At 33.6% G+C, this 16,161-nt stretch overlaps 3 protein-coding genes across 3 annotated transcripts; 2 read left to right on the top strand and 1 right to left on the bottom strand.

Annotated features, from left to right (window-relative positions):
- LOC104760861 (cyclin-dependent kinase inhibitor 3-like) lies at positions 3,247-5,349 on the top strand. The gene is made up of 3 exons (XM_010483846.2): positions 3,247-3,747; positions 4,670-4,864; positions 4,940-5,349. The coding sequence occupies exons 1-3, from the start codon at positions 3,344-3,346 to the stop codon at positions 5,007-5,009; spliced, it is 669 nt and encodes a 222-aa protein (XP_010482148.1). The 5' UTR covers positions 3,247-3,343; the 3' UTR covers positions 5,010-5,349.
- LOC104760860 (cytochrome B5) lies at positions 7,063-8,184 on the top strand. The gene is made up of 3 exons (XM_010483845.1): positions 7,063-7,240; positions 7,583-7,649; positions 7,739-8,184. The coding sequence occupies exons 1-3, from the start codon at positions 7,154-7,156 to the stop codon at positions 8,005-8,007; spliced, it is 423 nt and encodes a 140-aa protein (XP_010482147.1). The 5' UTR covers positions 7,063-7,153; the 3' UTR covers positions 8,008-8,184.
- Positions 8,082-10,880, bottom strand: LOC104760859 (BTB/POZ domain-containing protein At5g48800-like). Its single transcript, XM_010483844.2, has 4 exons — positions 10,358-10,880; positions 10,144-10,210; positions 8,928-10,055; positions 8,082-8,856 (listed from the first exon to the last, which is right to left on the bottom strand). Exons 1-4 carry the CDS (start codon positions 10,462-10,464, stop codon positions 8,314-8,316), a joined length of 1,845 nt encoding a protein of 614 aa, XP_010482146.1. The 5' UTR covers positions 10,465-10,880; the 3' UTR covers positions 8,082-8,313.

The raw sequence follows: 16,161 nt of genomic DNA, 5'->3' as shown, positions 1-16,161 counted from the left end.
AGTTGTGTGTAATATTTGCTCGTTCAATGTTAATCTAATTACGTTAAAGTAGTGGTAGAATTTTTTGTTAAATAGAGAAATAAAGAATAATGATATAAAATGAATTGTAAAAAAAGGCAAATTTTGGTGAATGTTAGTTGACTCGGATATTTATAAAATTTATGTCAATTTGAAAAGAAAATAAAACATATCATGGTCAAATACGTAGATTTAATATTTTTTGTTGTGGTTAATAACAATTTTCTGTTTACGTAAATATTTTTTCTTATATGTGAATGGATTTGACTAGGTATATTGATATAGTTTTAAAAATATTTGTGAATAACTTTATATGGTTTTTTCAATATGTTTTATGATTTTTTTATCTAATAAAATTAAGAAAATTAATAAAACAAGTTTTGAATTAATATTGCGGGTAAAGCGGATTAATATGAATTGAACCACTTTACTTTTTAGGATGGACAATAATTTCTCACAGAGCAAGTCTATTTTTGGGATGAACCACTACGTAGTTGGTCTATACAAATCTCTTTTTTGTTCATATTAGTGTATTCCATTATATTAATTGAAACAACCCGATCTGTTTTTTTTTAATAACCTAATATCTATTGATCTCATATTCACTAGCAACATACCCCCAATTATGAACAACAACAGATAACAAATAATTCAACTCCAATAATCAATAACCATCAAAGAAATAACATAACATCAATTCCAACAATAATCCAGAACATAACCAATAATGAAACCAACATTCCTAACATTCATTCTAGACCACTAAGTTCCACTCTAGCATTCTAACAAAGACACATAGCAAACAATCGAGCCTCTGAACATCTTCCTCTTCATCGCATTGATCCCACAATCACACTTTACTTTTACCTGCGCCACAACACAAAAGAGAAATGTAAGTATTACCAGATAAACTTAGTGAGACAATTATTCCATCTACTGGGTTATACACACAAACAATAATATTTGTCATACCACAAACAACAACAATAAAACAAACCAGGAACATGCACAAAGCAACACGACATAAACCGGTCACTGTAGAAGGGTGTTGACCGACACTGGTCATCTGGTGTCGACCGACACAGAAATTACCTGCTCGACTCTCTCGAAACCCTAACGGTGTCGACCGACACCGATGCCGAGCAGCAATTTCCTTCGAGCAGAACCTCTGAATCTCGCCTCCAAGTTTCTCCTTTTTGTCCCACACGATCCCATGAACGAATCCAAGCCTCAGGAGCTATGAAAAACTCACAAACAACTAAAAGAAACAACCACACAACATACAAAATCACAAGAACAGAGATCTTAGCTTAGATAAGACATGGTCATGCCCTTACCTTAGCCAAAACAATGAGATCTCACAAACAAACGACGAAACCGCACCACCACAAGCTTCCCACCGTTCCTAGCCTTGGATCCACACTCTCGAGAAGAAAACTCACCTTATAGAAACAGAGAATCCACCAAAACCTCAAGAACTCTCACAAAGACTTTGTTCTCTCTTCTTTCTCTCTGAGATGTTAAAAAGCAGCTAAAAGAAGTGGAAGACGTCGAGTTCTCCTTATAAACTCGAGTCTAGGGCAAATCAATCACGCGAACCGGAGAAATAAAATCGAACCGATTTGACCAACCGCGAATGGTGTCGACCGAAACCCCTACCAAAAACCTCATTTTTGGTTCGCATTTGTTACATTAATATAAAACTTATATATTTGAACATGATATATTTGTAAGAGGTTTGTACACAAACGGATTTTTGTGCTCCAACTGCTCTAACCATTCCAATCTAAAATTAAGAATGATAAATAATCAAACATTATATTTCCTTAAGAAAAATTCTTGGGTTCACCCCTAGGGGTGAACTACTCTTATTTATCCCCTCTTAATGAACCAATCAAAATACAACAAACTGTTATGTCATATCATATTTATAAAATAAATCAAAATTAAAATAAAAAGACAAAACAAGTTAAGGAAACCAATTCTATAGATTTTTAATTAAGGAAATTATGTTGGTTTAGATTTATAAAATAGTGATTAGAGTTTAGATTTTGCAATTAAACGAAATCATATGTCGGTTTGGGTTTACAAAAAAATGGTTAGGGTATAGTTCTTACAATTAAACAAAATTATATGTCGGGTTGGGTTTACAAAAGAGTGGTTAGAGTTTAGGGTTTAGATTTTACAATTAAAAGAAATTATATGTCCGTTTGGGTTTACAAAAGAGTGGTTAGAGTTTAGGGTTTAGATTTTACAATTAAACGAAATTATATGTCGGTTTGGGTTTACAAAAGAGTAGTTAGGGTTTAGATTTTAAAATTAAACAAAATTATATGTCGGTTTGGGTTTATAAAATAGTGGCTAGGGTTTAGATTTTACAATTAAAGAAAATTATATTTTAATGTCAGTTTATAAAAAGAGTGATTTGGGTTTAGAAGTTATAATTTAAAACTATAATATAATGTTTAGAATTAATAATTTTAAAATTAAGTGATATACAAAATTTGTTTTCTTAATCAATAATTTGTTTTCTTAACTAAGAGGAGGTGAATAAGAAGGGAGGGTGAACTCAAAAATTGTCCTTCCCTTAAAAATGGTTTCTTAAACTTTTTGACGATTTTTGTGAAAATAGGTTCATTTTTTGTTGTTTTTTCTTTCTGCATTTTTTCATTAGTTAAGATTTTAAAGTTAACTCAAAACTAATTTTAGATTTATTATTTTAAATATTTCTACTCAGAATGAACATTCAATCAATATGTTTAGTTTCAATTAAAATTCGGTTCATACAAAAAAAAAAATCTTTTTGACATCACAATTATCAGTTCATACAAATTGTGATGGCATTTATGTCAACTCAAAACTAAAACAACCCAAAAATCCATAACGTTATGTTTAAAAAAATAATATGAACGTGTTATTTGAGAAACCAAAAAAAAAAAGAAGCAACACCATAAAAATGTTATCTAGCAAATTACTTAACAAGAAATACAAATTACACAAGAGAACTTTTACTAATTTAGTATCCAGCAAATAACAACCAACAAATGCTATGTCGTGTGTGTACTATATCTTTCCGGGACAATGAGGCGCTATTAGAGTAATAATGATTAATTTGAGGGGTTATTTAAAAAATAATAATTTTTTATTCTCTTTTGCTTTTATTTATATTTTTAACCCCACACAACACAACACAACACAACACAAAAAAAAAAACTCGAAAAGCTTTTTTTTCCCCATTTTTTCTCACTTTCCCTCTTCTTCTCCTTCCTCAAAGCTTTTCCCTCCCAATTTTCTCTTTCCGCTTTCAAGCTTTCCCACTCCAAAAATGGGGAAATACATGAAAAAATCCAAAACTACCGGCAAAATTGGCGTCATGGAGGTCACCGAGCCTACTTCTATGGGTGTTCGCACCAGGGCCGCCAAAACCCTAGCTTTGAAGCGGCTTAACTCCTCCGCTTCCGATTCAGCTCTACCTGACGACTCTTCTTGTTACCTTCAGCTCCGTAGCCGCCGTCTCGAGAAACCCTCTTCGCTGAATGAAGCGAGACAACAGCCTCCGAGACCGAGAGCTCAGAAATCGGGAATCAAAGAGCCTCGCGTTGACTCGGTTAACTCGGTTGACTCGGTTCCTGTAGCTCAGAGCTGTAACGGAGATGAATGTTTTGATAATTCCGTGAGTGCCCAAGTCTCTTGTGGAGAGAACAGCCTCGATTTTGAATCTAGACACAGGTTCGTTCGTCTTCTCTCTTTTTTTTTGGTGCCCTAATTTTTATCTTCTTACCAATTCGATTTTGTGTGTTCTGTCTTAATGTTAGTTTAAGTCTTACATAGGACTTTTGCTCAAATGTGAAAGGGTTTCTCTGAAGCTTTTGTTGTTTGCTTCAAATCAATGGTTTTGCTTAGTACAACGGAAAAAAATAGGTCTTTTATGTTACATTACCCTAATTGGTTTGGTTTTGGTTACTCTCTTGTGATGTACTGGATATTTGCTATTACTGCTTCACCCGTATGAGTCTCTTTTGGTGGTTGGTTAGACATTTTAGAGTTATTGTTGTCTGTCCCATGTTGTACCTCATTGCAGAGGTTATCAATTTATCGTCTTTATAACATTCCCTGTTATTTTGCATTTCATTAGGTTAATAGACCTTTTGTTAATGGGCTAATGGCATTGGAAGTTATATGATTCTGAGATTTAGTTCTTTGTTTAAAACATGGTTTTCGTTTCTTTACAAAAAGTGGGTTGTTGTATAAAGGGTCAGAAGCTTTTAATATGTAAGATCATATGAGAATTGAGACTTTCCTCATAAGTGTAATTCAACTACTGTGGTGTCATGTTCATGGGGCCTATTGGTTTTTACATACTTGGGGAATACTTTTGTAGGATACTCTGTTTTTTTTGGGGCTATTGTCCCTCGCTAGTTGACAATGGTTTTTTTTTTTTTTTTGCCTTATCTTTGTTATTTATTGCAGTAGCAATATCTGATGGGACCATATTACTCATAAAGTCTCTAGCTTTTTTTGTTGTTTTCTTAAATCAAGCCTCTTTTTATCTTCTGAATGTTTGGCTTTGGTTCAACTCTTGATTCGATTGTGTGTCTTTTGTGGTGATAATGTTATTGAAGTTACTTATCTGATTCTTTTTTTTCTGCAGCACAAGGGAGAGCACGCCTTGTAACTTTGTTGATGATCATGAGATCATGGTTACACCAGGGTCTAGCACAAGGTCGATGCGCACACCAACCAAAGAGTACACAAGGGACCGGGATAGCACGATACCAACCACTAGTGAACTGGAGGAGTTCTTTGCCTTTGCAGAGCAGCAGCAACAGAGGCTATTCATTGAGAAGTAAGTTTGTTCTCTAGTTTGTTGTGTGTCATTACGAAGAGAATGAACACTCATGTGTTTTCGAAAAATGTTTAGGTATAACTTCGACATTGTGAATGATGTCCCCCTCAGCGGACGCTACGAATGGGTACAAGTCATTCCATGAAGTTGAAGAGGAAGCAGCTCCAAAAGATATGGTGTGAAGTAAGAATGTGATGGAATTAACAGACTAACCGAACATCGAAAAATCATGTAATCTTAAGTAATAATGTGGTTAGAGAACAAGTTTGAAAGTAGCTTAGGGACCGACCTGAAACCTCACACCATTTGTACTACTAATCTCAGATGCCTAGTGAATTTTTCTCATCTGTTTTCTTTCAAATGTTTCTTTTTTTCTTTCTCTGTCTCTCTCATGTTTATTCAAAACTATATGTAATGATGATTGATGGGGATGTGTGTGAAAATGTTAAAGCTTGGCATATAGTGAAGAAAAAATGATTCAGATGCAGAAGAAGTAAGACCCAATTGGGAGGTTCACGTGTGTATTTTGGTAGGTGCAAAATCTGAATCATATCCTTTTCGTTCAACTACACCAGATTGGTCCCTTTTCTTCTCTTTACCATAATTATGACGCACGTGAATGTGTGTGTAAATATTTGAGGTACACATTATATATTGTGTAATGTAATGTAAAATCAAAGTCCAAATTATAGTACAAGAGAGTTTTAAACAGAAACTGACCCAAAAAAAATGTATATGTTACACAGTGTTCATTGAGAATATCTCTGTTGTTTTAACTTTTTAACGTCTCTTGGAAATTGGCAAAACCAATGGGATGAAAAATTGGAAACTGTGACATCTTATCTAGAAACCAATCATTGTTCTTTGTTTTCTTTAATCTCTTGAAGTGAAAAAGTGAATACATGAAACGTTACAATACATAACATTATTTATACATACATACATACATATATATGTACACGGGTTCTTGTTTGATCACGGGCTCGCTGACTATACAAATAATGTTTTGGGACACATAGATTCGCTTACATCATCACCTCTGTGACCAATGGCACCACTTGGGCCGGGGTATCTGAATTCAGCTTGTTCAATGTTTTGTTTGACTCTTTTAACTATTTTGGTTGAAAAAAAGCCAAAAAGGATCAGGAGCACTGATTACGAAAGCCTTTTTGTCTTTTCGTTTCTTCTTCTCTAACTTGTGGCTTCATCTTTCAAAACCAATGTCTTTAGTTTGTTATGTTTAGTTGTCTTCTTCTCTTGTTGAACACTACCCATAGGCCTCGCAATGTGAGCCACCAAAGCATGCATTGAAAGTATATGAATTTCAACCCGCAGAATAACAGGTTTTATTTGACAAAGCACCACGAATTTCGACCCTTGAAAATATGGTTTTACAAATGTATATGGTTTCAATCCATAATATACTTTTTGACACTCCATTATTTAAAACAAATAGGTTTGACATGGGTTTATGCATGAATTTATGTTTAATCGGTTTGGGCTAGGCTGGTTGGTTTGTTAGGTTCAAATGTCCCACCCCCTAGTTTATTGGATATAAAGCATTAAACATCACATGTTACAAGTTGTTGCTGGGGCGTATATATACAGTGTAGTAATTTTCTGCTGCCATTACATGTAATTCCAACCATATCACGTGGACACCGTTTTGACAACTTGCACGAAATGGATCATAGGTAGGAGCTTAATTTTGGGCTCAGCTTCCATAGTCTACCTCCATCAAGCAAAGCACACGCTTCTTACCAAAGATACATCAAGTGAAAGTCAGATAATAACAACAAAAAAGAACTCTGTTGATCTCATTTTTATTTACCGCATTGATAATAAACTCACACTAACCCGTCAATTTGAGATCTAATTCCGGGATTTTTACTGAAGGATTTCCCTACCATTAAATATACTGAATAGTACGTTCTCTCACTTTGTATCTAACTCTTGGAGAGTTCCAACATCAGCAACTATAACATACGTACTAATTTTTTTTTTTTTTTTTTTTAGCATTATATAGTTTTAATACAACTAACAAAGTAACAATTTTTTAATATATGACACGCGAAAAACGGATTATTTAATTAAATGCTAATTATTGTCCATTGGTTTGATTTATTGGCGACCCCATCTAAGATGAGATGAGATGACAACACTCTTTTTTACCTTAAGACGGTTGGTGAAAGAAAGATCCCAAAATCAGATTCCNAAATAAAAAAAAAAAAAAAAAAAATCAATTCTCAACCCTCACCTCTCTGTGAACCTTGTTCATATCATCGGAGAATGGGCGGAGACGGCAAAGTTTTCACCTTGTCGGAGGTTTCTGAGCACAGTAGCTCCAAAGACTGTTGGATCGTCATCGACGGCAAGGTCTCTCTTCCTTCTTCTACTCCATCCTTTTTCTGATCCGATGATTTTGCATCTTTTTGTTCGTTGGATCCGAGTTTCTGAAAGATATGTAAACTTGGATTTAGATCACTAGATCTGATCTTATTTTGCGAGATTCGTATTTGAATTTGTGATAGTTTACTAGTTAGTGCTCACTTTCATGTCTCTGTTTGATCTTGTATCTGTGGTTAAGCCAAGTGGGAAAATTTGAAAAACCCCATTTGAATTTATGTCTTTGATTGTGTTGAATTAGGTGACTATGATCACAAAGTTTACATTTTTTTTTTTTTTTTGGGTGTGTTTCGTTTTTTGATGGTTGTATAGGTTTATGATGTGACAAAGTTCTTGGATGATCATCCTGGTGGTGATGAGGTTATCTTGACTTCTACAGGTAACAATACATTACAGATCTTGCATGTTTTTGCTCATAGCCTGATAGATAGTTTTTATGTTTTACAAGAAATGTGTTGTTGTTGGTAGGGAAAGACGCCACCGATGATTTTGAGGATGTCGGACACAGTTCTACTGCAAAAGCTATGCTAGATGAGTACTATGTGGGTGATATTGACACAGCTACTGTCCCTGTTAAAGCTAAGTTTGTTGCTCCTACTTCCAAGAATGCTGAGGCTACTCAGGATAAGAGCTCCGATTTTTTCATTAAGCTCCTTCAGTTCCTTGTTCCTCTTCTTATCTTAGGCTTGGCTTTTGGCATCCGGTATTACACTAAGACCAAGACTCCTTCTTCTTGAAGAATTTGAATTGGGGCATAAGTGATTACTTCCTTCGGGTTAAAACTCTCTTTGTCTATCTATCTCTGTCTGTCTGTCTTGTAAGACATCATTATATTCTCTTTCGCAATCAACTGAGAGTCCTTTGATTTTTAAGTCGTCTACCTTTGTTGTCTTATATCAATATCATCAAATCCATTTACAAGGTCTTGAACTCAATAATTGAAAATCTCACTCACTCATTCACACACTGATCTCAAAGTCTTGTTGTCTTTGCAATCACTTAAAAAAAGCAGCAACAGGTAAGAGAAAATGATAAAAGCTGAGCTAATCTGTGCTTGCGCAAGTTCGCTCCATCACCTTTGAATCTGTTCTGAAAGACTGCTTTGATGGAGAGCTTGATCCTCTTGAAGAACTATGCCCAAAGAAGCTAAGTTTTCCCATTTTCTTTGAGAAACTGCTCATGAATTTGCGTGAATGCGACCTCTGCATATCTCTCTTCATGCAGATATGTTCTTTCTCTAGGTCGTTGAGTCTCATTCTCAACCTTGTTAACTCGAGCTTCAGCTCCCGGTTTTCTCTCCTCAGAGAGGCATAGTTGTCTTTGGGCGACATTGCTGCACTAAGAGCTCCACTATTGATTCTCCATGACTGTTGTTGCTGCTGTTTTGGCTTTGGCTCTTCGTCTGAGTAAGACGAGCACAAGGAGCCTCGAAGCTTCAGTTGCTCAAAATAGAGAACTTGAACTATCGACTGCAGAGGAAGCCGCTCGTTTTGTGCTGCATGTGCTCCAGCCTCTTGTGAGAGCTTCTGGAAGTCGATAAGTTTCGACAGCTTCTTCTTGTCTGAATCTGATAACCCTTGATGTGCCTGAGAGCATAAAACTAACATAATTATATTGTACAAACAAGAAAAGTGAATATTTCTAATAGAAAAGTTACCTTAAGATAGAGATCAATGGCGCGGTATAAGCCATCATGAAGAGTACGAGCATGAGGGGGTAAGGCTTCTGCGATGAGCAAGAACTTAGAAAGGTCAAGGTTAGCATCGGGAGCAATCTCAGCAAGATAACTGTCTACAAGCTTTGCAACTTTAAACATAACCGTTTGTGAAGGCGAATGTGGACTATCGCATTCAAACACAGACTCTTCATCCTCACTATCATCTTCTCCTTGCTGCGAGAAATTTACCAAGATTCTGTGAACCGTGTCTATGTCAAACAAAGTGTCTCCTGCGTGACGAAAAGACGGGATCAAGAGATCGTCTAAAGTTGCCATATCGAGCTGAGAACCGATCCTTCTCTCTAGGTCAAGCCTGCAGGAAAGTGAAGTATCAAGAATCACTGCTCTTCTCAGTAACCCAAAGAGGAAACTGATTGGAACCACAAGGTTTTCGACAGGCAAAAGCGTAACAATTGTCTCAACAATGGTTTGTTCATGTTCAGATCTCTTTGTCAGTTCTCCCTCAGCGTAACTAACCAAAGAAGCTCCTATACTCTCTGGACGCACGCCACGACACTTCATCGCATTCAACACTCTCTGGTACAAATCAATCCTAAGAACCGAAAGATCTTCGATCCACCAATCTCCTCCGTCGCCACTAGTGTTCTTTACTTGCCTGCTCATATGAAGCCTCCCTGAGCTACTATACTCCAACCGTGAAAAACTCGAAGCAATCTGCTCAGCGCAGGCCTTGGAGGCAATGGCATCAATGCATCTACCTATGATATTGAGTTCGTCTGCAAGAGGGAGAAGATTCTCGGATTGTTTCAGAACTTGAACACACATCTCAAGGTTCTTGCATACAATGCTATCAAGATACTCCTCTGTTCTTGAAGCCAAGTTGTCTTTGGAATACTCTTCCGTCATCTCGAGGTAATCAGAGACGCAAAAGAGCTGAGCAACGTTCGAAGAAGTGATCTCGAAGTTGATCCCATAACAGAATTTGGCTGCTAGTTCGAACGTCTCTGCTCCTCCTGGTAGATTAAGAAGCTCCACTTTGGAGATATCTGAATCTCTATGTTCTGCAACTATTCTCCGGATCCTTCCACTTCTAGAGACTAAAGGGAACTGGAGAAATGGAGAATCAAAACATTGGTTCAATAACGGTTTACTTAAGAAAGAAACAAAGGTTGTGTTCTTCTAAGTATGAATATACCTTATGCAGAGGAAAGTTTCCTCCATTAACTTCTATAGTTATATCACTTGGAACGTCTCGAAAGATCCTGAGAAGTTACAGGAAAGAACATCATTAGCAAGATTGAGACAGAGCCATTGAAAATTAAGACACTAGTTGTCTTGTTCAGAGAAACATAAAAAGTGTTTCAATTAGTTACAGAACTCATCAAGAGAACAAAGAGGACAGAACATACCATTCACTACAGCTTTGTCGGGAAGATTTAGCAAGAGAGAGTTTCTGGTGATGATGGAGATGTTGATGATGCTGTAACAGAAGATGCTGATGATGATGCTTGTCCATGAAGCAGTATTATGTTCAAGAAACCAGAGAGAGAAGAAGATGGAGATGGATTAGTTTGGTGATGGTAGTTAAGTTCTTGTTTTCTTTCTCAGGAAATTTCCAAAACCAGAGAGAGAGAGAGAGAGAGAGTGATGATGATGATGGATATGGTAATGGGAGTGTTGAATGAGCATTAATCATAGTATTTGGCAAAATCCAAAGTTTTTGTCTTTGTCTTTGTGTTGCTGGGTCCCTTGACTCACTTCTTGTGTCTCTCCAAATATTTCTCCTTTACTTTTTTCCCTCTTTTGAAATTTCAAGATCAAACCTTTTTCAATCAACATTGTCAAACGTGAATTTAGCCACCGTTTCCTCCTTTGGATTAACAAAAGATTCTCTACAAAGTTGGGAGGAGAAAATAATGAATCAAAGATTTAAAGAAGTTAACAATGGTAATTAGCTAGTGAAGGTAAGTGGGTAAGTTTAATAAGAGATGACAAAAGAAAAAAAGTAAAAAGGTGAAGAGGCTTGAATCCAAAGGTAAAATGATTTGAGAGTGGGAAAAGTTAAAGCGGGAACAAAAAGGAGCGTTGATTTTGGAAATTTTATTTACAATCCTAAATCCTCTTTTTTGGTTTGCTTTTGTCTCTTTGTCATCATTTTTTATAATCTTTGTATTTTTTGTCTTAGCTCTTAGGGGTAGAAAGCATAGAATTCCCTTTCCAAACACACACTAGTTCTACTTTTCCATTTTACATTTGTTTATGGTATATAATTATATATGTTGGGGATGGGTTTTAGAATTCTATTATAGGGTTGGAATTTTTTCGACGGTTGTGAACTCAGGGAACTTGTGAAGGATGGATTCGGCCGTTGGAGAGCTAACCAAAAAATAAATTCTTAGTTAGTCGAGTCGATAGGACTTTTTTCGGGTTATGTCATGGTGCCACCTTTCTAAAAGATAGGAATGGTCAAGATGGTGGATACAAATAATGAATCATCCCTTATTTATTTATATCAACATAAAGTTAAAGTCATAAAACTCTTCTTAAATGATCAATTGATCATAAATCGTAAAGAAATATTTCTTTTGATAACCTTGAATGATCTGGATCAGCATTGAACAAAAGATACGTCATTAGAATTTGGCTCAACGTACGTCAACCAACTTAAGCCGTCCGAGTTTCTACTAATTCCAGAAATGACAGAAAACTTATTTCATTGTATTTTAAAGTAATCCGAAGAGAGAGATCTTATTCGACTTACTTTGGAAGGACTTTACAATACAACCACCCGACAATACATACAGTCACACACAGATTATACTTTTCAAAATACATATATTATTTTTTTGTTTATTCATAGTCCCTCTAAGAAGCCGGACGTGAAGGGATGTCTCCACTAGCTAGTTAGCAGGCTGAGATTTCGTTCGTTAACGGAATTAACCAGACAAATCATTCCACCAACTATGAACGGCTATGCACCCTTATTTAGGCTCCAACTACCATTAGGCTACAAATAAGTTGGGCAGATTCATTAATTTAATTTTATGAAAAATGCCTTACTTACTATTAAAGTCACACTCGGCCATCTAAAATAGTAACGATATATTTATTTGAGATCAGATTTTGTAGAGTTTGTTAGCTGGGGGTTGTGTTGCGTTTTGCGTGAGATTTCGATTAGTGTTATTTGCTTGAACCAAGTAGGGCCCGAGTCACGTTCAACGTTACTTCATTCACGTTCACGTACTTAATAAGTCGATGTGTGTCCATACATATACCGACGTAGTGGAAACTTCTAAAGATAGACTTTTCCATTGAAAAATATAAATAGTGTAGTAATTCGTTTAGTTTAACCAAAACATAATAATAACAAATTTATTAATAAACTAATTCGACAAGATTATCTCAAACTTCACTCCACTTTCATCTCTAAATTCTATCTAAAAAAAAATAAACTTTTCCAAATTGGAGATCTCTATTTTTTTCCTATATATTTGGAGATTTTCAATTTATTTCTCAAATTTAGAGTTAAACCTTGTTATTTGCAAATCAATCTTTTAAATTTAATATTAGAATTGTTCTTTAATATATGTATATGACTATGGATAAACAGATATCTATGTCTTATGTTTTATAATAATTAATGAATGTTGTGTTTGTAATTTTGTTGTATAAGAAAATTGAAATAAAAATAAGAGAATTTGTTAGAATGCCCTTTTTGAGATATCTTTTTTCAAAAATACCCTCTTTGAATATTTTTTATTTTTGCTCTCTTTTACACAACTACAATATGTTAAATTAATTTTTATTTTTTTTAGGTTTAGGTTCTTTATTTTACATTTAGGTTATAGTTTTAAGAAGATAGAGTTTGGTATTTGGAATTTACGATTTAGAATTTAGTCATTTTGTATATTAAAAAGGGTATTTTTGAAAATAGACAATATGAAAGGGTATTTTTGAAAAGTGACATAAAAATAAGTATTTCTGAAAATTCCCCTAAAAATAATATGATAAATTATTGTTTATATCTTAAATATTATATTTGGGTGAAATCTATAATTTTAATAAATAGAGGGTCACTATAAAAACTTATAATTAAAAAAATATTTGAAATATTTGTTTTAGCTTAGAAAATAGAGAAATAAGTTGGAAAAAGTCAAACTCTTCTCCTTCAGTTACCAATCTTAAAGTTTCTTTCTAATTAATATGTGGTTAATTAAAAAAAAGTCAAACTCTAAAATAGAATGAAAAATGAAGAAATGTGTTGGAGATGCTTGTAATATAAAAATCTTTGAATAAACGACAAGTTTTCTTAACGTAATGTTGAAACCAGGAAATAGAGAATTCACTTCTCAGAAAAAAAAAACAAAAACAAAAGCAAAAATTAATGAATTTTTAAAATAAAATAGAGAATTTGTTATAAATGTTCTTTTTTTGATACTCTTTTCAAAAATACCATCTTTTAACATTTTCATTTTTACTCTTTTTTTACACAATAATAATATGTTAAATTAATTTTTAGAATTTTTTTAGGTTTGAGTTCTCTATTTTACATTTAGGGTATAATTTTTAGAAGGTAGGATTTAATATTTAGGATATAAAGTTTAGATTTTTGTTATTTTATATATTATAAATAGATATTTTTGAAAATATACACCAGTATTTTTGAAAAGCGACATAGGAAAAAGAGTATTTTTAAAAATTCACAAATAAAATATATAAGATGATGGGTGGGTCTAAAGAAGATTAATTATAAAAAATGTAATTAATAATATCAAAAGCTGAGGATGCGGAGATGATTCTGTGAAATTATGTCTTCTCCACCTCCATTATTACCTTTCAATTTTGATTAGGGCTTTTAGGTACAAACAAAAGCATTGTCTTTTTTTTAGTATCTATCTTTAACACAATAAAATGTGCTTTTTAGTCGACCAAGTCAAATCTTTCTTCAGTCCACTCACTCGTTTATTTTTTTATTTTGGCAAGTCGGCACTACCAATATCCAATGTTGTGTTTTGTTCTATGTGTGTTATTTTGAATCCCTTCTATGATTGCTTCTAATTAGCTAAACATCAAAATTGAGCATAAATCACTTATACTGACCGGGTCCAAAACTCTTCTCCTCCCGTACAAAAACACATTGTAAATGTAAACAAACAATCGAAGCCTTGTTCTAAAAAAATATTGTTTTTAAGAGTTCGTTAGATCATAAAGAAAAATTAACTTAATGGTAAGTTGGTAACAATGGGTGTGCGTTTTATTAGGTTTGGGCATAAAAACCGTATCCGAAAAACCGGGTTTGGGTTGGGTACAAGTTTACCTATAAAATTTTATTGGGTTCTATTTTCTAATACTCGTGGTTTCGGATTAAGATATCCGTTTGAGTACCCATTAAACCCGAACATATAAACATATTTCTAATATTTATCATTAATATAATGCAATTACCCCAAAATTATGATTATAATTTTGAATATTTCATTTAGTTTGATACCTAAATATCAAAAATAATAAAAATATCTTAAATATTTTGTCACATAAGTCAAAATTTAACTAAATTTATTTAAATTTAATTAATTTTAATTATATTTTTTTGGGTACCTGATAGTTCGGGTACTAATCGGGTTCTAAAATTTGTAACCCAAACCGACCCAAACTCGATAGTACCCAAATCGAACCGAACCCATATATCTAAAACTATCCAATAGATTCTATTTTTCTAAACCCGTTTATCCGAACCCAAACGGGTTACCCGAATGCCCAGCCCTAGGTTTTACTTCAGCAATATACAATCCCCTATTTTTTACTTCTGTTACCATTCTATGATCATGAATTTAAATGTGTTATGAAATTAAGTTACTTTTTCATGATTTTTTAGTTTTATATTATAAAGTTGAACGCCACGTTTCAACGTTTTCATATAAGTTAAAACTTTAAAAGTATAAAATCTGTTTAAGATATAATCTGTTTTAGAAATTGCTAGGCGCTAGTCGGGCGGTCGGAGTGGGTCTAGCGCCTAGCGAGAAAATAGGAGATTAAATGGGGATTAATCGGGGACTAGTTTTTGAGTTATTTTATTAAATTAATAGTAAATTAAAAATATATATTACTAAATATATGTATAATTATGTTTATGTAAAAAGAAAAATATCAAATAAAATATAAAGCTATAGTATTATCTTTAAAATTACAGTAAAATATAGTATTAGCTATATGTATTAATTAAAAGTTTGTACATTAGTTATTGTAAAACATCATACACTCTTAATTTAAATGTCTAAATAACAAAAATATATAGATTTGATTTATATATGACTCCAAAAATAATCGGTATATACAAAATTATGTGGGAATTAATCGGATTAAACGGTATAATCGGATAATCGATACTAGGCAGAGATTAATCATTAATCGAGGCAGAGAAGGTGAGCATAGCGATTTTATGGAGCGTAATCAGTGATAGGCTGAGATTTTTGTGGGAATTCTTGTTTCCTCCCGGAGATGATGGAAATGTGAAAGAAAATTATTATCATAAGGCCATAAGCAACATGAGTGAACCACTGGTAGGTAGGTACGTGGATGTGTGATGTTCTTTGGTTTAGATATTGCAACGGAATGGTGTAACTTTTTCTTCATAGATTTACCTGGTAATTAATTTCGGAATCATGATGTAACAGAAAAGAGAAAATACAAAGAATGTTTTGCAAAGAAAACAAAAGGGGAAATGCAAAAGTCAACTTATGAAAGATAATCAAACAATATAAGCAAAGGACATCCAACATCTGCATTTAGATTTGGTTTGATTTGGAATATTGGGTATTCGGAGTTTCAATTCCGGTAAAGCTTGAAATTAAAAAGTTAGATATCTTAAACAGAGGCAAATCCAATTTAACGTATATTTTTTTTAGAACATAGATATATATATATATATATAAAATTTTCCAAATATGTTTTGGTATTTTTGAAAAATAAAACTCCTTTTGTTTTATAAGGAGTGGTATTCTAGAGATTTTTATTGTTTAACAAAAATATCATTCTACATTTTTAACATGTAATAATTAAATTTCATAATTTACCTTTAAGGCAAAGCTCACATATATATGTTATGATAGTATCATTTTGATAAATATGTTCCTATAGAAAAACTTTTTAAAACAACAAAAAAAGAATTAGTTGTTAAAACAACTTCAAGTGGAGGAGGAGATACAAAAGCACA

The sequence above is a fragment of the Camelina sativa genome, chromosome 18, assembly GCF_000633955.1.
Source record: "Camelina sativa cultivar DH55 chromosome 18, Cs, whole genome shotgun sequence".
Lineage (NCBI taxonomy): Eukaryota > Viridiplantae > Streptophyta > Magnoliopsida > Brassicales > Brassicaceae > Camelina > Camelina sativa.
The sequence above is the reverse complement of the archived record's forward strand: the minus strand, read 5'-3'. Positions and strand labels throughout refer to the sequence as shown.